The sequence below is a fragment of the Coenobita brevimanus genome, chromosome 65, assembly GCF_032717465.1.
Source record: "Coenobita brevimanus isolate Jiangsu-jjx chromosome 65, ASM3271746v2, whole genome shotgun sequence".
NCBI lineage: Eukaryota > Metazoa > Arthropoda > Malacostraca > Decapoda > Coenobitidae > Coenobita > Coenobita brevimanus.
In genome coordinates, this window is record NC_137018.1 from 34,614,850 (window position 1) to 34,629,849 (window position 15,000).

Here is a 15,000-nt window from a genome sequence, read left to right on the forward strand (position 1 = left end):
TAATGTCATGTATTGCGTATAATTTTACTTGCCGCTAATTGCCTCATTCATTATTTTTTATTCAAGTTTCAGTCCTGCAGTAGTTTCCTGTAAATGAATTGTTTATGAGTGGAGTTAAGTGATGTACCATTATTTATTTTGTTTATTTATCTAGTTGTTTACTTTTTTATATAACGTAAACAGGAAAAAAGCCTAGCTGTTACCTAGGTCGTTAAATTCCATTATTAAGTGTTTGCTTGTTAAGCAAAAATGAATGTAGGATTATTTTCTGTGGTGATCATATTTGCTGGTTTGTGTATATCACATACATTTTGACACATTCACGTTTAAGTTCTTTCTAGTTATCTTTATTTTATTAACAACAAAAGGTGAGACTTTTCCAACTGTGTGTGTGTGTGTGTGTGTGTGTGTGTGTGTGTGTGTGTGTGTGAGAGAGAGAGAGAGAGAGAGAGAGAGAGAAAGAGGATTCGCTTGAGTATTTCAAAACTTGAATCCAATTTTATAACGAAAAATGAATCGTTATGATCCCTTTCAGGAACATCATAATGTTGCTTGGAAGTAACTGTCTGGTATAGGTGTGTACAGTATACTCATAGAGAGAGAGAGAGAGAGAGAGAGAGAGAGAGAGATGAATAGATAAATAGATGTATATACATAGACACGAGTACATACAAACATAAAGTACATACATACATACAGTACATACATGGACTGATAGACAGGCAGATAGATAGTCGCATGGGTTGATAGATTTAGCTTTATATTAATATAATTGTGAACAGTCACCGTCAGTTTTTCTTTCACGCCTTTCAGTGCTATTGGCTGAGGAGCCCTTTAAAGTAATGAGCTGTTGTTGTTGTTGTTGTTGTTGAATAACTCCGATGTGTCTGGGTGAGCAGATCCATCAACCACAGCAAGTAACCGCTCGTGTAGAGCCATCCCATGCTGTGAGTCTGTGTTCCCTGCCGATAAACCACGCCTCGCCTCAGCGAGGCGCGGGGAAGAGTGTCGGGGTTTGGTTCCCAGACGAACAGCGCATTTGCGTCTCCACTCATTTAACAGTGGCACCATAGTAGGCTCCACATCACCGGTTGTTTGATTATATGGTTACCGCCCAGTGTTGTAAATGGTTTCCTGGGTTACAGGAAACCATTAGGCATGCCACACAGTATAGCCACCTGAAGTGGAAGAGAGAGAAATTAGAAATTACAGGAAGGATTTGAGGAACAGGGAGAGAGGAAGAGAGACAAAGGAAAAAATATATATAAAGGTGAAGAAATAAATAGGCAGCACTACATCAAGTGAGTGTATGATGGACGCCACTCTCTACCACCACCAAAGTAATCAGTAATATCCTGCTGTATAAACTGACTCTCGCTTCACTCGTCCGAAACACCAGACCAGTATAGGTATTTTGAATCTGACTGTACTCATTAACCCCTCAGCCCGAGAGGCGTGCCCTAAACTGCATGAAACCTCAAGTACAGGTGACATCAGCTATATTTGTTTATGCATTTTTATTTATTACATGTCAGGGATTGTTAACTGTTTCAGTGAGGGTACAGCTCTGTCCATCTGGCTTCACTATTTCTCGTGTGTTCGGCAAAACCTCGTTGAGTTTTGAAACGATTTCCATACGGTATAAAGTAATGAAAAATCTCATCGGAGCACTCTGTTGATACCTCTCCCACTTTTGCATTATCCCGTTCCTGCTTCTGAATCCCTGCGATTCCTTGTAAGTGGAAAAGTGATCTGATGATGACGATGGTGACGATCGTGATGATGATCAGTACTTTTTGAGTTTCGAGAATGTCTCTCTGTTTATACTTAGACGCATTAATGCTGCAACGGGTGGCCACAAACGAATCGCCTCCGTGTCATTCTGTTCTCCACTATCAGAGTGCCCTCTCAGCAATTCACACACCTTCCACACAAAAGAGAATAAAAGCTCTCATTGGGTTTTGACGCAGTTTCGAGACGATGTAAAAGAATTGTTGACTGGAACTGTATCTTTTTGGCTGAAGGGCCAGGGAAAACAGATTGTGAAACGTGGCAAGTGAAAGTCGTAGAATTTTATTGCTTAGTCGGATGAACCGAATGCACCTGGGGCCAGGGTGGAGCAGAAGGGAAGGGAGGAGAGGAGAGGTGGAGGACAAGAGGAACGAGGGGAGAGGAGGGGAAGGGAGGAGAAAGGATGGAAGAGAGGAGTGGATCTTAACGATTTTCTTCGTTCACACACACACACACACACACACACACACACACACACACACACACACACACACACATATATATATATATATATATATATATATATATATATATATATATAGTTCGTTTAATCGTCCTCAACAAGGTGACGTACAGTATGTTCTATTTTGTTCTTTTGACCTCCATTTATATATGTATCTATATATCTATCAGTGTCTCTATCTGTCTATCTATCTATCGATTTGTCTGTCTGTCTGATTATCTATCTGTCTGTCTATCTGTCTATCTATCTGTCTTCTGTCTCTGTCTGTCTATCTGTCTATCTATCTATCTATCTATATCTGTCTGTCTATCTATCTCTCTGTCTGTCTATCCATCTATCTATCTATCTATATATGTGTATTATGATTTATATAATTCATATATATTGATATGTATATGTATATAAATTTGTATATATGATTAATATATATATATATATATATATATATATATATATATATATATATATATATATATATATATATATATATATTGCCAGACGCCTCAATCCCGTTTGGGGTGGCCACAAACAAATCGCCTCCAAGTCGCCCTGTCCCCCGCCCTCTCACTCCCCTGCTCCCAACTCACCCCCTCTCTCATATACCTCTCCACCCCATCTCTCCATCTCATCCTCGGCCTCCCCCTCCCTCTTTCCCCCTCCACTTCACTCACATACACTCTCTTCGTCAGTCTTTCACCCTCCATCCTCTCCACATGGCCAAACCACCTCAGTGTGTTCCTCATAACGCTTCCTATCACATCCACATCAACACCACAACGCTGCTTTATATCCTCATTCGTCAGCCTGTCTCTCCATGTGACTCCACAGGCTCCTCTTAAATAACTCATTTCCACGGCTCTCACTCTTGACTTGTGTCCTTCCAACAACGTCCAAGCTTCACTTCCGTACGTTAGAGTTGGTATCACAATACTGTCATGTAGTAACTTTTTCACTTCCATGCTCACTTCCCTGTTTCTTATCACTGCTTTCAAAGAACCAGCAACCTTTCATCCCTGTTGTATATATATATATATATATATATATATATATATATATATATATATATATATATGGAGCCTTTGTGGTACTGTACAGTGGTAGAGTGTGCGTCTCACACGCTGGTGGACACGGGTTCGCCTCCCGCCAGAGTTGTAAAAACTTTGTGAAGCGTTCACCGAGCCACTTACTGCTTTGGCGGACATAAGGGGTGCTGTGGTTGAACCAGTGTCGCATACTAGTATGCTTGTACCCAGCCGGCTTAGGGTGGGCCGATTCCATTTGGTTCACAGACTACACACATATATCTAAAGCCATTCCAACATTACAGTCACACTCACCAGCACTTCTCACCCTACATACAATCTCTACCAGACAGCCTAAACCACTGAGTGGAGATATCGTCCCTGCATCGGTAGGGATATGCCGGTCCTGCAATGGACACTCAAACGGCTGATTATGATGCATATATATATATATATATATATATATATATATATATATATATATATATATATATATATATATATATATATATATATATATATATATATACTGTACAGTATATACAGTACGTAGATATTGTGAGGATGGTAGAATCAGCCTCCATTAACCTCTTCACACCGGATCTCTTCCCTGAAGTAAATTAAATAGTCTGAAGGTATTAAGATGAAAATAATAATACATACCGGACTGGAGGAATTTAATAATTGCCATTATCCCTGTCACTTTCACTAATGATCGTCAATTTGTTAGGTTCATAAGTATTTTTACTGTCCACACAACCGTCCTTTGCAACTGCATATTTTGCCAAAAAGTTTGGGCCGTGACTGATCTGGTGGTTGATATGCAGTTGGTTAATTCCCTGCCGCTCTTTCACCACCCATCACATTTTTACCCGGGCCATAAGTCATGATATTTTGATGGATGGCATTTTGACAACACTGCATAATTCTGATATCCATGATATTTCTGTGGGCTGTGTGCTTTGGTTTGTCTATTTGTTTTGTGTTATTAATTATTATGCTGTTATTATTATTATTATTTTATTATTATTATTATTATTATTATTATTATTATTATTATTATTATTATTATGATTGATGATGATGATGATGATGATTATAGTTGTTATTATTAAGTGGTTGTAATAGAAGTAGTAACAGTTGTAAGTAGTACCAGGGGTAGTAATAGTAAAAAATGTAGCGAAGGACAAGTCTCCGTTCCACTAATTAAAAAAAAAAAAAAGTGACTGCCGCCATCTAGCAGGAATCAGTCCATGTTGTTTGTTATCCACGTAAATAATGATGGATGTTTTTTGGTAGTGACTGTATATCGCTTGGTAGGGTAGTAGTGCAACGGGTAGTATGAAAAATGACGAAATTTGGTAGAGATATCCTGTAACTATTGTGTATCACTGTCAGTATTGCTGTAAGGAGACTGTAGCTTTACGTAATATGTATAATAGTCGTTGTATGAGCGCAGAGAGAGAGACAGACAGACAGACAGACAGAGAGGTAGCGGTATCTTCTTGCTTTGATGAAAAACGCTTCCGGCAGAAAGAGAGAGTTTCGGTAGTTTTAATGCGTTAATCTCCCCCCCCCCTCTCTCTCTCTCTCTCTCTCTCTCTCTCTCTCTCTCTCTCTCTCTCTCTCTTTAATCCCCTGGCCTTTTTCTTTCTTCCTTATTACCCTCTCCTCTTTATCATATTCCATTCTTCCCTTTTCCCTTACCATCATCATCCATCCTGTCCTGATTTTTCCCTCCCTTCTTCCTCCCTTCTACTATCTCCATTGCTCCCTTTCCACTCCCCTCCCATTCTCCTCTCTTCCTCTTTCCCTCCCTCCTCATCTTCCTTCTCTCCATCCCTTTTAGCTTCTTCAGCCCATCGCCAGGAGATTTTATTCAGCTTAGGAGAGAGATTTCGAACTAAAGGGTCTGAGTTTAATTTTTTTTTACCCCCCTTCAGGACGGGAAATCTCGCCTAAGCTGAGTAAAATCGTCTGATGGTGTTGAGAATAGGTTGAATAAAGACGTCACCTGGATTGAAAGGCTTAATTAGCTCCCCAAAGGACAGGTGTGTGTGTGTGTGTGTGTGTGTGTGTGTGTGTGTGTGTGTGTGTGTGTGTGTGTGTGTGTGTGTGTTACCTAATCACCATCCACACACCTCATTAGCCTCTTCCCTCAGTACCATTCTCCCCTCTCTCGCTTGCTGTTTGCTCTCGTTTGTACTCTCTCCCCTCCCATTCGCTCCTCTCTCCCCTCTCCTCTCGTTCTCTCCCCTTTCTCAACCCCTCCTCTCTCATTCTCTCCTCCCTTTCTATCCTGTTCCCTTCTCTTTCCCCCTCACTTTTCATTTTCTCCTGTTTCCGGTTCCCTTTCATTCTCTCCTCTCTCCTCTTCCATCCTTTTATCTTCTGTCCCCTCACCTCCCATTCTCTTCTCTCACCTACCCCATCCCATCCCCTCTCATTCTCCCATCTCATTTTCCTCTCTTCATTCTCTTTCCATTATCTTTTTTTTTTTTTTTTTTTTTTTTAAACACTCCAACCACCCCTTCATTCTTCTCTTTCTTTTCTCCCTTCTCTTCCTCTCCTCTCCTCTCCCGTCCCCACTTCTGTTCCTTTTTCTTCTCTTACCTTTTCTCTCCCCTCCCTTCCTCTCGTCTCGTCTCGTCTCCTCTCCTCTCCTCTCCTCTCCTCTCCTCTCCTCTCTCCTCCCCCATCACCTCTTTTTAACTACCCTTCCCCAGAGACAGGTGACAGTGTGTTACCTTCTACACCTACCTCACACCTCATTACCCTCCCCTTCTCTCCCAGTCTCTCCCTGTTCTTCCGTTCCCTCTCTCCTCTCCTCTCCTCTCCTCTCCTCTCCTCTCCTCTCCTCTCGCCTCCCTTCTTACCTAATCACTTGCCTCTATTCATTCCACATCACCTCATTCCACCGCATTATAACCTTATGTGAAGACTGACACTTCTTTTTAAAACTCTCTTTATGACCTTTCCCCTCCCCTCCCCTCCCCTCCCCTTCCCTTCCCTCTCCCTTTTTCTCCACCTCCCCTCCCTTTTTCTCCACCTCCCCTCCCTTTTTCTCCACCTCCCCTCCCACACCGCGCCTCTAACGACTCCGCCTCGCTGCACCTCCTTCACCTCTGACCTTATGTTTCTTTAAGATCTCAATTTAACCACCACCTCCACCTTTCTCGCATGACCTTAACTCCCTCAACCCAAGAGACTACAAAAGTTGAATGAAATCGAACGGTAGTAGGCAGATAAGAGGAAGAAAATCGTCCTTGTGGTGGAGGGAGTAATGAACAGTGTTTTTTTATCTAATCAGTACGAGGGGAAAATCGTCTGAGGGGAACAATCGTCTGGTGACCCAAAGAAAAAATAGAATAGGAGTAAAATAAACTGAAATAAAAAAAGCGTCATTTCAGTAAAGGAGTTAACTTGTTTTGCCATGTCTAAAATTTTCTCAAATAAAGTAACATATTCAACCTGTGACCTAAGCTGGCCTTTTGACATGACCTTTCTGCCCTGACCTGACGTACCTGTGTTATGGCGGGAGATAAAGCATAATTTTCCAACCCGTTTTACCCGTTCACCTGATCAGTTTGACCTGTTTGCCCCTACTGACTTGTTTATCATATGTCCTCGTTTGACTTTTTGACATGACCTATCCATCCTGACCTTATATATTTATGTTAAAGTTGGAGACAGTACTATATTTTTTTTTTTTTTTTTTTTTTTTACTGTGTGACCTGTTTGCCTTTACCAATGATTGTTTTCATGTATTCTGTAAGTTCTTCAATGTATATATGTTTTTTTTTTTTGCCTTACTGCTTTGTTCTTTCCCGATCTTACTGTGACATGACTGGGTTAGTTCATAAAGTCTCTCCATCGTCTGTTACTGTTTATTACACATTTCATTAAACATATATTTTACCTGGCTGCTCTTACCTATCTGTATTTGTACGGGATTGAGTCAGGTTTGTAATGTCCCGTCCTTTATTACTATTATAAAATAAAGTTCTGATTTTTGGGAGAGGGGGGCTCACACAGCCTCCTTTGATATCTAGTTCTAAGAATCACTCGCCATCATTGGAAAGTTAGTATAATATTTATTTTTATTACATCTTTATCATCTACGTGATGCAATTTCAGGCTGTTCTCTTGACCTTCTTTTCGCAGGTATTATGTAGTCGCTCTTCATTTCCTTCCTTTCTGCTACACACATATACACGCAGCATTGTCATTATATTCTCTCTCTCTCTCTCTCTGTCTCTCTCTCTGTGGAGGTATAGTCAGTCGTTTTAGCCTCTCATTTTAGTTTTTAGCCATCAAGGTACGAGCAGACTACCTTTTGACTATTTCAGTTCTAATTTTGAGAGGGAGAGCAAAACAGGAAGTAGATTGAGGAGGTCGAAAAAAGAAAACGATGATAGATCAATAATTACAGACGGATGAAGGAAAGAAAAATTGACCCATTCACCCATAACCTGTCCTAACTTGACCTGTCCTGACCTAACCCTTCCCCTCTCCTCTTCCTGCAGTGACATACGCGACCGGTCCGTGCTGAGAGTGTTCGAGGGCGAGGGCGTGAATGGTCAGGGGGGCGGCGCCTGGGACCAAGACCAGTCCTACTTCAGCGAGCCGGAGTTCGAGTCAGACTTCCAGCAGCAGCACGTCCATAGCAAGCCCAAGGTAAGGGACGATTTTTACTTTATTTAAGAAGTAATAGTAAAAGAAGTAGAAAAAAAAAAGTAAGAGGTTGTCCAAGAAGGAAGTCACTGGGTACGATTTCTATTTGACATTATTAGTATCGTGTGTGTGTGTGTGTGTGTGTGTGTGTGTGTGTGTGTGTGTGTGTGTGTGTGTGTGTGTGTGTGTTCAGAAGGGCAAGATCATGGATAAGGTAAGATTGTACGATTGTTTTGCTCATTTTATTACTGCAAATGTTTTCTTTGACTTACTGCTGGTGGTTTGAAGAAGATGGAGGCCGTGAACAAAATAGAAATGCTGAGTGAAGGAACGCTTTTTCTGTGTGTTTAGTTGGAAGAGAAGGTGAGGGAGTACGAATGAATTTAGCCAGTTCTTTTTTATTTGTTAGAAAAAGGAAGAAGAGAAGAAAGAGGAGGAGGAGAACAGGTAGAAGTACATAGGGGGCTAGTGTGTTAGGGAGAGTGGTTTAGTGTAGGATTCCATGTCAGATATTACTTTTGTAGAGTTAGTGGATGTACGAATTTGTTCAGCGGAGAGGTGGAAGTGGGATTTAGTTGAATGTCATACCTTATCTGATATACAAAGATGTGAGAGAGAGTGGCTGTACAGGAGGGAAGAGTGAAAGATTGCTTGATTCGAGAGATGAAAGAATTATTTTGTAGTGTATCTTATTTAAAAGATATTGGGTTAATTTGGTGGATTTATTTGTGTACTGCGATTCGTTGATAAGAGGAAACCCAAGATCAGTACAGAGTTGAGGAAGTAAAGATTGCTGTAGTCACTGAATGGTACCTAAAATTTTCAGTACATATGTGTTGAAATGACAGGTATCTGGTATGTACGCGTGTGAGTGTCTTGTTTAAGGGGTATATTGTGAAGCGACGAACGTGTGTGATTTTTTTTTTAAGGGATTTTATTTGCGATACCGTGAAGTCAGAACGTTTTATATATTTTTCTCGATAATTTGAAGATAAAAGTGGGAGTGATTGGGACATGGGCGGCACGTCAGACTGAACGCAGCAGGATAGTTTGCTTGTGTTTTAAACTGGATACAGTGGAAGACTTTTTTTTTTTTTTTTTTTTTTTTTACGGTGATGAAATTATAGAGTCACAAGTTTTTACACATAAGCACGTGCATAGCTGGACACACACACACACACACACACACACACACACACACACACACACACACACACACACACACATACATTTGCAGTTTAAAATCCCTTATATATCCAGAACATTTATCCACTAAAAGGGCAGCAGACAGACAGACAGACAGCATGACCTCTGTGTGGTCGACGAAAAGTACCACATTGCATGAAACAAAACCACGCTCATGACCCCTTTGGTACGGTTATTCATTATTGTTTTACACTATTCATACTAACGTCATGTAAATCGTCGCTGCCAGATGTCGCCCCAGATATGAATAAAATGGCCATATGGTCGGAAGAATAAGATAAAGAAAAAAAAAGGAAAAGTCATGATATTATTTAAGCATTTAACATCCAGGCTTCTGTGACTCACTCTCAGCTGAATAAAATCGTCTAGTGTTAGGTGGAATAAAAACCCTGGAGTTGTCTTGACCTTGAGAGGGTTAATGGTGAGTGTTAATGCTCTCTGATTTCTGTGACTCATTTCTCGGCGCCTGTGACTCACTTAGTTTAATGAAATCGCCTGATAATATCCGAAATCGAAGAGGAGAGTTTTGTCAACCATGAGAGTATTAAATTGCCCAAGGGAATTCTGGGTTTACCATTCTAAACTGTAAGCCAAGTGAGTCTTCCATCAAGTGTGTGTGTGTGTGTGTGTGTGTGTGTGTGTGTGTGTGGTCACTGGATGTCACTGGGATGTTTTATGAATCCTGGCTGTTGATATTTTCACTACGGTGACGTCTTTATTGGCCATCATCAACCCCTTCAGTACAGGGCGTCCCATCGAAGTTGAATAATGTGTGGGGGGGTAACAAGAATAAGCTTTAACGTAGGGATCATCGTACTGAAGGTGATAGAATAACTATATACCGTCCCTTAACCCCTTCACTGAAAGGGTCCCCTCTAAGCTTAATAGTAGTAATAATAATAATAATGATAATAATAATAATAATAATAATAATAATGCATGGTAATAATAATAATAATAATAATAATAATAATAATAATGAGAATAATAGAATGAAGAATAAATGAAAATGTAAGGAGCAGGTGGAGAAAAGCATCATCATAGTGGTGTTAGAAAAAAGATATAACCTTCATTAACCACTTCACTTCCACAGAGCTTTCTAGACAGTAAAAAAAAGTCGCCAGGAGTTAGCAAGAAATAATATTAAAAAAACATGTTTGTAAAATTGTAAACACTCGCTTAAGGGCCGCCAAAGGCGGCCTTTCCGCTCGGTGTCAAAGGCCAGAAAAGAATCGTAATTCGGGAATCGGTGTCCCAATTGGACTGGAAATTGTTTTATTCTTTAAGTTAAAACATTTTAGCGGTACCGTGCTCTAACAAAAATTGTTCTACAATGCGCTATGTTTTTCTGTGTTACGGTCACAAACGGACAAACCAACAAACATACAGAAATTGGATCATTGTAATATACTGTAGGTTATGGTATCTCCTTCATATAACCCTCCGGCACAAGACGCCACTCTTAAGTTAGGTAAAAGTCAGAGTAAAAAGAAAATTATTTCAGTGTGTGACAAATAAGATAGTGGTAGGTGGTGGCGACCATCATCCACTCACTTGATGTAGTGCTTCCTACTTCTTCCTTAGCCTTTATCATTGTTTTTCTGTGCCTGCCCTCCTCTCTTCCTATTTCTCCCATCTTTCCTGTCACTTCTTATTGCTTTTCTTTCCTTTGCAGGTGGCTTTACATTGAGTGACAAGCCAAATGGTTTCCTGTAAGCCAAGAAACCATTTACAACGCTGGGTGGTAACCATATAACCAAACCATACGTGCTTCCTACGTGTCAACAAGTGGGTTGGTGGAGGGTTAGTGCCCCTCCCTGTAAAACAAATAACTCTGAGTCAAATGGCCACCCCTTACGGGATTATAGCGTCTGGCAATAGATAGATAGAAAGGTAGATAGACAATTAAGATCAGGCTTCAGTAACCCCTTCATTGCAAGAGGTTTCATATGAAGGTGAGTAATTTTGGCTGGAGGTAGTAAGAACACACACACACACACACACACACACACACACACACACACACACACACACACACACACACACACACACACACACACACACACACACACACACACACAAAGACATCATCACAGGGAAAAGTATCATATTAAAAAGAAAAACGCAGATACACTCATCAGCTTTGGTATGCTCGCCTCGCCAAACGGCCGCGCTCGCCAAAACTATTTCACGGCGACAACGTTTTTACACGCCAAATATTTCGCGCGCACACTCCTCAACGTCCTTTTTTCTCCGGCCATGTCAAGTGCAACAGTCTGGCTTTAACTGACCTTGTGTGACCCCGCCTCACCTCTTCCCTTTAAGGATTTTGAGGGTAAGGGTTGGAGGGGATGAGGGTTGAAGATATGGGTGGTGGAATGGAGAGAGAGAGGGGGGGGGGATTGTTTTGACAGTATTACCCTAAACGGGAATGTTCTTATGTTACCCAATGTGTATGGGATGGTGTTTGTTTTTAGCGTATATAAACACCAGGGCCAAATATGATCAGCCTCCTTTGCCAGAATTACACAGAGGACTATTACGCCGTGACCTCGACTCTGAGAAAAAGAATTAGTCTCCAAGTTAAACATAGTCCAATTAATTTTTCTCTCACTAGGCTTCTCTCAAACTTCTTAAACCTGAAGATGTAGATTTTGATTATATATTTTCTTCAGACGATTTTATTAAACTTAGAAAAAAACTCTGGGAAAAACTCTACTGGTGAAGAGGTTTAATGAAGCCTCACACCTCCTTTTCTAAATATTTTTCTTGATGTGAATATAATCGTAGGGGAAACCGAAAATAATTCTTGAAGACGTCCGTGGGCTGAATGGGTGAATGTAACTTCCCTGTATGTGAACGTCAATAGGGGATGTTACGAGTATAGAATTGGCTTGAAACGTATGTTGGTGTATTTGTGGGAACAGAAAAGCCGTAAGGTGTGTGTGTGTGTGTGTGTGTGTGTGTGTGTGTGTGTGTGTGTGTGTGTGTGAGAGAGAGAGAGAGAGAGAGAGAGAGAGAGAGCAAAATAGTCTTTCTGTTATTAATTAAATGATAATGATGATAGATGGTAAAAGAGGAGAGACCGATAGGAAAACAGAGAGAGATGAGATTACTGAAGGGGCAAAGCGGAAACAATCAGGGGAAAGAAAATACAGGCAGAAGGGAAATCAGGTCTCAGGAGGGCAGGAAGGAGAGCGAGAGATAAGACTTTGAAATGAAAGAAGAGAGAAAAATGAAGAATGTGAGATGGGGTGTGGGAATGAAGATATATTACCCCTTCAACACGATAACTTTTTTCTTTGCCTTACTACCTCCGAACCCCATCCTCAAGTGGGAAAAGAGCCCTGGATGATGATGATGATGATGATGACTACCTCCAGACGATTTAATTCAGCATGGGAGAGACCTTCTGTTGGAGGGATTAATGACATTTGTGTCTAACCGAGCACTTGGTAGTGTCCATCACAAGCAGAATAAAATCGTTTGGAGATACAATGAATTCAGAAATAAAGACTTCCTTGGGCTGGAGAGGCTATTGGCAGAAGGAAGATCGGGGAGGAGAAAACAGAAGAGAAGAATAAGGGGTAAAAAGAGAGGAAGTAGAGGAGGAGGTAAAGGAGAAAAACACGGATGTAGAAGAGAAGAATAGGTAGGAGAGAAAAGAGAAAGAAATTTGAGAAGGAAATTAAGAGGAAGGAGCGGACTGAGAGGAAATAGGGAGACGGAAGTGGAAGGACTGAAGAAGAAATAGAAGAAGAAAATAGAAATGGATGAGCAAAAGCGTGGAATACGAAGAGAAAAGGGAACGAGAAAGAGGGTGATGAAAATTTGAACAAGAAAAGTAATGTGTAGCGAACGAAAGATTGATAAACATGCTACAGTGATTGAAATACAGCAGATCAGAATGGGAAGTGAAGAAAAGATTAATACACACTTTAAGATAAAAAGGGAAAAGAGGCCGGATGGGGAAAGTGAAGCTGTTAATGGAAGCGATAGTAGCAGAACCATATCCGCGTAACTGATAAAACGACAATGACGTTATTTTTGAGAACTGCACGCATAAAAATGAATAAAGTGATTGATAAAGACGGCGCAGCATAAATAAAATAATAACTCGTGTGTTCACCCTGTTCACGACAAGGCTACATATAAGCCAACCAGCTACCTAACAGAAGCAGTAGATTGGGACAGATGAAGAAAAAGAGAATTATACAGGTTTGAAGGGTAACAGAAATCGAAAAGAGAAATCAGCGTTTGGGGACTAAAAAGATAGGGTGAAGTGGGACCCATGCACGAGGAAGGAGCGAATACGAAACTGGAAGAAGTAAAAATCATAAAAACTCATGAAGGTGAGTGTTATGGCAATGGCGTGAAATCCAACACCACTATTGGAGAACTAGTGAATGACGTCTGGATCAAACGGTAGAATTAGAACCATAGTCAGAGAGATTTGTGTATCTAGGAATAGCTAATATTAACTCTAACATAGATCTATCTATCTATCTATCTATCTATCTGCCAGACGCCATAATCCTGTACGGGGTGGCCATGTGACTCTGAGTTATTTGTTTTATAGGGAGGGGCACTAACCCTCCACCAACCCACTTGACACGTAGGGAGCACGTATGGTTTGGTTATATGGTTACCACCCAGCGTTGTAAATGGTTTCTTGGCTTACAGGAAACCATTTGGCTTGTCAATCAATGTAAAGCCACCTGTAACGGAAAGAAAAGCAGTAAGTAGTGACAGGAAAGATGGGAGAAATAGGAAGAGAGGAGGGCAGGCACAGAAAAAGAATGATAAAGGCTAAGGAAGAAGTAGGCAGCACTACATGAAGTTGAGTGGATGATGGTCGCCACCACCTACCACTATCTAACATAGATAAAAATAATAATCAAGCCAACGAGAGAAGAGGAGGAGGAAAATCAAGCCAACGAGAGAAGAGGAGGAGAAATAGAAAAAATAGGAAGAATAAGATTAATAAACCCAGTAGAGGAATAACAACAGAACAGATAAACTAGGAAATAGGAGGAACAACACTGATAAAGTAAAAATGATAAATAGTAAGCGACAGAAAATTCACATAATTATAATACAAGTAGCTCCAGAATCATAAAAAGGGCATGTAGAAATACCGTAACACTATAAATATGCGGTTTATGCCCCGGGAGTTGATGTCTTGCCTCGCCTCATGTGTGGTACGAGATTGAGTCGAGGCGGGGTGAAGAAGACAGAGAGAGAGAGAGAGAGAGAGAGAGAGAGAGAGGAGTAACGTAAGAGTGGAAGAGGCAGAAGTAATGTCGGTGCTTGTACGAGAGAGAGAGAGGGAGAGTAATGTAAGGGTGGATGAGGCAGAAGTAATGTAGGTGCTTGTATGAGAGAGAGAGAGAGAGAGAGAGAGAGAGAGTAATGTAAGAGTGGATGAGGCAGAAGTAATGTAGGTGCTTGTATGAGAGAGAGAGAGAGAGAGAGAGAGAGAGAGAGAGAGAGAGAGAGAGAGCAGGAAAATGAAATTAGGGAGTAAAGCAAGAGAATCAGAGAAAGTTAGAGAGAAATGGGGGAGCAAGAAGTGAGGGAAAGTTGGAGGAGAGGACGTAGAGGGGATAAGGAAGAGGGGGAAATGAGGAATGACAGAAAGAAAGTGAGAGAGGGAAGTGAGGGAGAGGAGGAATAGAAGGAAAAAAAGAAAGTGAAAGAAAGAGAAGAGGGTGAAGGAGTGAGAGAGTAATAATGAGTACAAAGGAATACAGAGGAATACAAAGACCATCCCAACTACAAGTCTTTACCGTTCGCCTTATTAACTCTTTCTCCTGTTACTGACACACTTATGCATCTTATTCG

At 40.9% G+C, this 15,000-nt stretch overlaps 1 protein-coding gene across 1 annotated transcript in view; it reads left to right on the forward strand.

Annotated features, from left to right (window-relative positions):
• LOC145405060 (coiled-coil domain-containing protein AGAP005037) overlaps window positions 1-15,000 on the forward strand; it is a 1,039,366-nt gene that overhangs the window by 238,192 nt on the left and 786,174 nt on the right. The window contains 1 exon segment of the mRNA XM_080276560.1: window positions 7,803-7,953. Coding sequence (XP_080132686.1) covers window positions 7,803-7,953 — 151 coding nt within the window.